This window comes from Setaria italica, chromosome II, assembly GCF_000263155.2.
Source record: "Setaria italica strain Yugu1 chromosome II, Setaria_italica_v2.0, whole genome shotgun sequence".
Taxonomy (NCBI): Eukaryota; Viridiplantae; Streptophyta; class Magnoliopsida; order Poales; family Poaceae; genus Setaria; species Setaria italica.
The window spans coordinates 41500774-41509113 of record NC_028451.1 but is presented as its reverse complement, the minus strand read 5'-3'; the positions used below and the strand labels follow the sequence as shown (position 1 = coordinate 41509113).

General features: G+C 43.4%; 1 protein-coding gene across 1 annotated transcript; it reads right to left on the bottom strand.

The window, feature by feature from the left end:
* Positions 1 to 1225: 1225 nt before the first annotated feature.
* Positions 1226 to 7471, bottom strand: LOC101781687 (methionine aminopeptidase 1B, chloroplastic). The gene is made up of 11 exons (XM_014804650.2): positions 7274 to 7471; positions 6493 to 6574; positions 5992 to 6223; positions 5731 to 5892; positions 5601 to 5642; positions 5422 to 5493; positions 5110 to 5189; positions 3976 to 4073; positions 3420 to 3467; positions 2420 to 2678; positions 1226 to 2310 (listed from the first exon to the last, which is right to left on the bottom strand). The coding sequence occupies exons 1-10, from the start codon at positions 7368 to 7370 to the stop codon at positions 2533 to 2535; spliced, it is 1059 nt and encodes a 352-aa protein (XP_014660136.1). The 5' UTR covers positions 7371 to 7471; the 3' UTR covers positions 1226 to 2310; positions 2420 to 2532.
* Positions 7472 to 8340: the final 869 nt, after the last annotated feature.

Genomic DNA, 8340 nt, shown 5'->3' with positions numbered 1-8340 from the left:
CAAGCCCAATCGGTAATACGACAGCTACTTTCACGCAAGGGGCGCCTGATAGTGATGTGCTCGAAGGGAGATGCATCTGCGGTATGCTCAATTGGATCCGGCCGAAGTCTTGGAGTTCCAGGGGTTGCAGACTGTCTCCCCCCCGTGATCAACATAATTCCAATATTTACTGTAGCAATGCATTGTCAAATCATGGACTCGTTAGGCGTAATAGATTCGTCTCGCCCGTTTAGATTCGTCTTATGTAATGGGTTTTGTAAATAGTCTACGTTTAATACTCCTAATTAGTATCTAAACATTCGATGTGACGGGTGCTAAAGTTTAGCAAGTGGAAGAAAACAGGCTTGGTTCCTCTGCCCTGCTGGTGTTTTTCTCGAGTTCATTCGGTGATTAGTGTCGACGGCTCACTGGTTTTCTTTTGTTTTGAAAAAGAGCTCGCTGGATTTCGGTGGGGGAAAGGGACAAGGGGGCAGTGGGCCAGGGAGTGTGAGCCACCTGGGCAGTGGAGCCTGGAACCCCCTGCAAGTCGTGTCGATTGGCTTCGGTTACACAACAGGAGTCAGTAACTCGTGCCCCCCGATATTAGAGTATTAGACCATACTGAAAACGAACTACGTTTTTTTATTAACGCAAATTCTTCACATGATTAGAGCTCGTCCTCGTTGCAGCAGAGGTCGGTTATCTCATGCTTGATTTCTATTTGTGTTGTTAGTTGCTACTAATTGCTAGTATGCCTCTTTCCATCGTCTTATCATTCCCCAGCAACACTTCAACCACCTCATAAGTTCACACCTCCACCCCTCAAACACTAGGGCCTTGTTTAGTTACTAAATTGGGAGTGACAAAGTTTGTATTTTGCCATAAATACGTAATTGTAGCATTTCATTTGTATTTGTGAATTATTGTCCAAACATTGACTAATTAGGCTTAAAATATTCGTCTCGCAAAGTACAACAAAACTGTGCAATTAGTTTTTAATTTCGTCTACATTTAGTACTCCATGCATGTATCGCAAGTTTGATGTGATGGGGAATCATCTTTTTGCATAGTGCCAAAGTTGAGAAAAAAGGAAACTAAACATGGCCTAGGGCTCTAACAAATTCAGTCCCTAATGCACCGCGCTGTGGCCGAAGGGCGGAAGGCGTGATGATGCGTAACATAAACGAGCGATATAATATAATATAGAAGATAAATACATAATTTGAAAAGATCATCAAAAGTATGCTTTGCTACAAAATCGAATATTATGTTGAAAGATCTGTGAGATACAAATATATTGATACAACTTTTGTCCGGAAAATGTACTCCCACTTGGGGAACTTTTGTCCGGAATGTGCCGATTCAGGTGAGACCATCAGATGTGTACTCTCACGTGGGGAACTTGTACGCCCAGGGGAGGGAGGCAGGGACCCAAGAGGCCAAGAAGCTCTGGTTCTCCCGTACGCATTCAATTTGACAAGCGCAATCCCAATGAGGCAGCGATAAATGACACGCTAGTTCCCCCTCCATAAGACAGTAGTCTCGATTTGCTGTCCCTGTAGTATTTGAAGGACCAGGTTGAGTTACTTGGATGAAGCCAGCCAAGTGCCCATGGTTATCAGTACATGTAAGGTAACAGCGGCATGCAGCATTGCAGCCGCTCCTTAGGTGAAAGAAGTCAAAAGGAACAGGAACACTAGCCTGTTCGCTTCAGCTTATAAGCCGGCTGAAAAGCTGAAACGGCTGATTTGTTGTGAGAGAAAAATATTGTTTGGTAGCTGATAAACCGGCTGAATAAGCTGAAGCGAACAAGTCGACTATCAAGATATTTGAATAATCTCTGGAACTCAAAACCTTTCTCTGGCAGCTCCTCAAATTTCAAGATTTCAGCCTGCAACATTTCAACTCAAAAGAAGAAACTGATGACATATCATGTTCCAGTGCCCTGCGGCCATCTTATGTTTGTATAACGCAACTTGTGTTACCAGACAGTGCAGCGCAATAGATTCCACAACGGCAGATCCGGGCGAAAGGTTTATTGTGACCAAGGGTTGCAACTTTGCTTCTACAATAGATATCATGAATGATTTTTTTCCCATATCATTTTTGGAACAGTCTTGTAACAAACTGAACTACAGCTGACACTACTATTTCATATACAGCAGATCTCCTATAAGCTTCATTAGTGATGAATATGTTAGACAGGACTTCCACCCTGCAATATCACTACAGCAGCCAGCAGGTGAACAGCAATAACAAACAGATGCAGTCGTGTGCCCCCACATCCCCTGCCCGGTCCCTACATAGGGAAAAACCTTGCCATATGTGGGCCTACAAACAGATCTCAAAACTGTTAAATGAGTATTGCATTAATGTGCAGGATCAGGATGCTCAAGACAGAAATCATGGTTGAAAACGCAACAAGAAAAAGGAAGCGTACCTAGACCACTTTGGTAGATATTTCGGATATTAGGCTGGAGGCTGCTGCTGCTGCAGAACCGTCTCATTTGAAAGTAATGGCTCAATTTTGACAAGGATCAGCAGGAGATAAACTCAAAGTTTTGTCAGTATTTCTGCACCATTCCTAGTGACCAATATGGTATGCTCAAACTGAGCAGCCCAGCTACCATCAGCAGTGACAGTCGTCCATCCATCTTCCCATGTAACACATTCTGTTTTCTCCATTGTAAGTATAGGTTCTGCAGAATTCCATAAAGATCGTTTAGCCTGATGTGAAATATTATCATAGGCGAAGTGCTGGAACTCTTTGTTGGAATATTTGAATCCAGCTAATTAAGCCTTGTACAGATCACAATCAGGCAGGCCTTTAGGACAAGTTATTGCTTTGACTGCCCAGATTAGCTGCCTAGTAATAGCACATAACTAGGGTAGCTGTCCATGTAGATGGCTCCTGATTCTTTGCCTGCCGTGTGCTATTTAAGCATGGCAAAGGCTGCAATGCTAATTATTGTGAAAATTCTCCGAACCATTCTTCCTAACTCTTCATGTCTACACAATATATGTAAGAGCTTGTAAGACTAGTTACCATGCCCATTTATCAATATTTCAGACCTATACCATTTTCATTGTGCCAAGTTTTTCCCTCATACATGTTCAAGCATGGGTGAACCAGTATGAAATCTCCAGTAAACACTATTCTAACACCCCGTTTGGCACAGTTCCAGCTCCAAGTTTCACCTCAGATCTGGAGTTTGTATGCTAAAATCAAGAACCTTAACACTATTCTTTTTGTCAAGAATAGAAAGGAAACAATAATAACAGTTCAACCAAACAACTTGGGTGTACCTATAAATCCAGCTCCAAGAAATGCAGATTTCTTAGAGCTGGAGCTCTGCCAAACAGGGCAAAAAGTCATCAACCAATCAACTGAGAATGGAGGTCCAAACATACAATACGCAAGGATAATGAATAGCACATACCAATCGTAAATATTTGACCCTCAACCATCCGCCCTGAGTTTTCGTTGGCTACAAAACAGAGAATTTGTTAGTCCCATGTATAGTCAATTTCATGCGTTATTTAAGCAGGACATTGGAGCTAATATTGACCGCTCATCTTAAGATGGATAAACAATGTCAAATCAATAACAATCCTTGGAAACAATACAAAGTGCATCTGATGACAGCGCAACCAGTTTTCTGAAGAAAAAAAATCATGTTTCCATCTTGCTAGGGATAAATTAATCTTACATATAACTAAACTGCTTACTACTACATCTCGTCAGTCTAGATAAGCAAATGTTCCTAACAACAAGTGATAGAACTGCGTGTCATTTTTTTTCTCAATGAAATGACACGCAGCTCTCCTGCGTCGTTTGAGAAAAAAAAGGAAGTGATAGAACTGAAATTTAGGACATCTGAGCTGGAAACAAGTAAATCTAGCAACATGCAAGACAAACTCCATGAATTATTACCCGAAGAAACAAAAATGTCAACGGTAAAGTATGTTGAAAAGGTGTCAAAAATAGGTACTCACCATGATGTAGGATAAGTGGCTCAGAATGATACATAGTTCCAATTCCATGCCCAACAAAGCGTTCCACCACATAATAGCCATAAAAATAAGCAAGCTTGCTGAAATTGTAAGAAGTAAAATAAGATGCATGTGATATCGTAGAAGCAAATCTGACGCATCCTTTACCATATAACAAATCATCACATGTTTAGGAAAAAATACATTAATGAAGTCAACTGTCTGCTTTTTACATCTTCCAACTGTTTTCTACATTTTCTCAAATCAATAAAGATTTGCAAGTGATGTTTGGAATTATCTAGGTTATGAAAGAGAAAAGGGGCTGACTGTAATAAAAATGACAACAAAAGAGGAACTAAATATCATGAATGCGTCCAACATCTTCTCCAAGGTATATGAAGACTGGTGAAGGCCAAGTGGTGCCCTCACCTCTGCATAGTGTGTTCTAACATAACACTTGATGCCACGAGAAGCTCTGCTAAAAGTTCAGGACTTCAGGTTACCTCTTTGAACTTTTTCTATGGTGAATCACTGTGAACCATTTCACTCACAGCTTCTTTGTTCAGCGGCCTTTCTTTATGGAGTACTTAACTCAAATTTTTTTACTGGAAGGTAACCAGTTCTGAATAATTTTCTCAACTTGACAGTTGAAACGATGAATCTATAAGCTAGGAAAAACAAGTGCTAATGTTCTAAAAATTTAGAATGGTAGTTTGTAGATAACAGAGTCATGAAGTCAAATTAGGGAGTCAAATTCCCTGCATTAAGTATCAAGAACAAGGCGCTGGCAATCCCTTACTGTTTAATTCTAAGGTGCCGGTAATCCCTTACTGTTTAGTTCTAAGCGATTCATTATTAGTACTATGTTGATCTTTCTCATTGCATCCTGTACAAGTTAACCGAGCTTATAAAAATAGCTTGAACTAGGTGACAGTGTGAATAAGAAGAAATAGTCACCCAAATTAGAGTTAAAGACTAAAATATAGGTGGTAGGACTGTACACCCACACCTCCTACCAAAATGAGCTAGGCTCAATTCCTAACCTGGGCTCATGAGTAACACAATTTGAATCAACCAGCATGTACTTGTACTAAAAGTAATTTATTTTTGGAACTTTATGACAAAGCAAAAAAGAACCTTATTTTCTTGCCAATCTTTCTGTAGTTCACACCATCCCTGCAGACAGAAATGCCCTTCTCCAAGCATTCCTCAGCTGCCTGATGCAATAAGAAAAATCAAATATCATCTGTGCATGTCCTGATGTAGGGAAGAATCGTCCAGTTAATAAAATGCAAAAGAGAAAAGAACCAATGGGATGACCCAGATGGAAAACCCTTTTGGATTATTTGTCTTCAACAGATTTATAAACAAGGAAAAATGTCCATTGTGCAAATCGGAGTAGCTATTTGAGTACTGAATGAACCATCTTAAACAGTAATAACAGCTTACCTTCAAGAAATGCTTGATAGAATCATCCACCTGTCCACATACAAATGTTTTGGAGGTACCCCCATGGTATCCCTGTTGAGAGATATATGGAACTTGTTAGGAATGGGAAGTGGTCATCAAAATTTGGTAATGCCAAATGTACCTATCATATATGCACAATTTTAGGAGAGAAATCTTACATTCAAGAACACATTTACATCAATATTTATAATGTCCCCATTCTGCAGCAGAAAGAATATTTGTTAGCCCATGATACTAAGATACTACAATGCAGAGAGATGGGAAGAGGCAAGTTTCATTATCTGTAACCTGCAGCTGTGTTGAATCAGGGATTCCGTGACAGACACACTCATTTACTGATGTACATATACTTTTAGGGAATCCACGATAGCCAAGTGGAGAAGGATAAGCACCAGCCTCAATGATCATATTATGCACTGCAGCGTCGATTTCATTTGTGGTAACTGATGGCTGAGATGAGAGTGAAACAAACATTATTAATGTATAGAAAGCAAACGATTGAGGTAGAGAACAGAGAGTATTTAGTTGTCTACAGATGAATAAGCTTACCTTAACTAAAGTCCCAGCAAAGTCAAGAACACGGGCAGCAAGTTTGCAAGCAGCTCTCATTCCAGCAATCCCTTGAGCATCATGTAGTTCACCCTTGCATAGTTCTGGCAATCCTTTTGAACCAACGTAAGATGGTTTTGGAATGTGCTCTGGTACAGGAAGTTGTGGGGAGACCTTGCCACGTCTTAAAGGTGGCCTTTTCTTTGATTTTACTGAACTTTGCTCTTGTGACCTTTTAATGCAAAAGTGTGTTATCAATCTGTCAGCAGAATCAGTAAAAACAACACATAACATAAATTGGTTACTCGGTGTATTAGTTCAATGTAGAGAACCCCAAAACTAAGAGATTATCATGAGAAGACGCGTATCAACTAGTAGGTAGTGAAAGATTACTGGAAATCCGGGATCTAGACCAAGGAGTCTGACTATTGCTAAATGTCTTGATACAGAAGAGCACAGCCAAGAGCTTAAAACCAACATAGCAGTAGCAGAAAGCTGTACTTGCTTATCTCCATGAGCTCATCTTCAACCCACGCAAGCTTACTCGACACAGTGAAGGATCGCTTTGGCACTATCAATTTCCCTGCAGCAATGCAATGAGGGAGAACCAGTCAGGCGCAGCTCTAGCAAAATGAGCTCAGTCATACCCTACAAAAAGAATTTCTTCCTTGGAAATGACATAAGGGACTCTAATTTCACAACCATCTACGTCGTGAACGCTAACTCCCCCACGCCGTCGACCCTCCATGGCCACCAGCCACCCTCTCCTCCCTCCCCAATAATCCACATACATGACAGATACAATGAGTGTGCCTCCTATGTGGCACGGCTTGAAGCAGATTTTTTTTCAATATGACTTAGAAGGGAGGCATATAACATTATAAAAAACATAAAATCTGTCCTTTGTGCAGGTTCAACCAATTTACATGACTAAACAAGTACTGCCACAAAAGGAAAATAGGTGGCAGTCCGATAAATTGGGTGACAATTCTCCTCAATTTCTCACAGGGAAAGGGATATACGTCCACATTTTGTTGCGGAGCCAACAACAAAGCCTAGACTAGAAGTATAAAACACTTCTAAGCTCTGCAATAAGACCGGGCACCAAGGTGAACCTAACACATGATCTAGTATAAACGGTAATTAGACCGGAGAAGAACAGACAGGAGAGCCAGCAACGAAGCTAGGCACTACGACTTGACACGCAGAGCCAGAGAACACTAGCAGAGCATTCGACTAACGACTAGCGGCCAGAGGAGAGGGGGGAGGTGTGTATCCGTACCGGAGCGGGGGCGGAGAGGGGAAGCGAGTGGCCGGAACCAGCTAGCCTCGAAGGCGGCGGAGGGGCGCGCTCCCAGGCCAGTGCCGAGCCCGGCCATGAGGAGCGGAACCCGAGAGAGAGAGAGAGAGAAGCGACGACGCCGACGAGAGGGAGGGGTCGGGGTTTAGGCGTGAAATGAAGGGATGACTAGCGGAAGGGAAGGGGATAAGCCCACTGCGCAGGCGACGCTCCACGCGTGGGCTTCATTCATCCCTGGACGCTCCACAGTCCACGCGTCCCTTTTCCGAATCTCAAAGCAATCCCAGGGCGCCATTGCTTCGAGCCTTCCCGGCTGGCGGCGGCAAGCATCCCGGCATCGCTGGCCGCGGGGCGCGGGCAACGGAGAAGGCGCGGGGGCCGAAGCCCGAAGGGTAGAGTGCAGGTGCAGGGGTGATGTCAGAGCACGAGAGCGCCTCATGTGCGTGTGGTCGGCGGCTCGGCGCGGAGTTCGCCGGCGGGGGAAAGCGGCCTCGCGGGGTCGAGGATGGCGGTGGCCCAGGCCCGCGGCCATAGCACGCCATCGTTTTGCCATTAGCTTTTGTGTTTTTTATGGGCCTAATGGGCTGAGTATTAGTTCGATTGGAATTTTTAATTTTTTTTATTTTACAAATTTGCAGAAATAAATAGACGATCCAAAAATTTACAGAAATACACCTCTGATGCCGGATCAAACGGCGGTAAAAGGCTACCGCCGTCTCAACTGGTGGTAAGAGAAGATACCGTCGGGTGAAATGGCGGTAGCTTCCCGTGTCTGCCATGTCAGCATACAAATCTGCTTACCGCCCTCTAATCCGACGGGCGGCACACGGTTTGCAGCGGCGCGTGGGACGAGGTTGTTACCGTTGTTCCATCCGGCGGTATCCGCTTTCCGCTGGATCAGCGGGCGGTAACAAGCACCGACAATTCAAACAGTGGGAGCGGGAAAGCTACCGCCAAATCAGCCGGCGGTAGCTCCCCCACATCTTTAAAAGCCGCGGGCGGCCGCCCCTAGCGCATGCACCACGTCAGTTTCGCGCGCCCACGCCCAG

Bases quoted from the DNA above. Each gene is read 5' to 3' on its own strand.
- LOC101781687 (XM_014804650.2), bottom strand. From the start codon at position 7,370: ATGGCCGGGCTCGGCACTGGCCTGGGAGCGCGCCCCTCCGCCGCCTTC. The intron at 6,575-7,273 runs GTACGGATACAC...GCATTGCTGCAG, and splicing joins CCCTCTCCGCCCCCGCTCCG to GGAAATTGATAGTGCCAAAG. The intron at 4,074-5,109 runs GTTCTTTTTTGC...TTACAATTTCAG, and splicing joins AAGATTGGCAAGAAAATAAG to CAAGCTTGCTTATTTTTATG.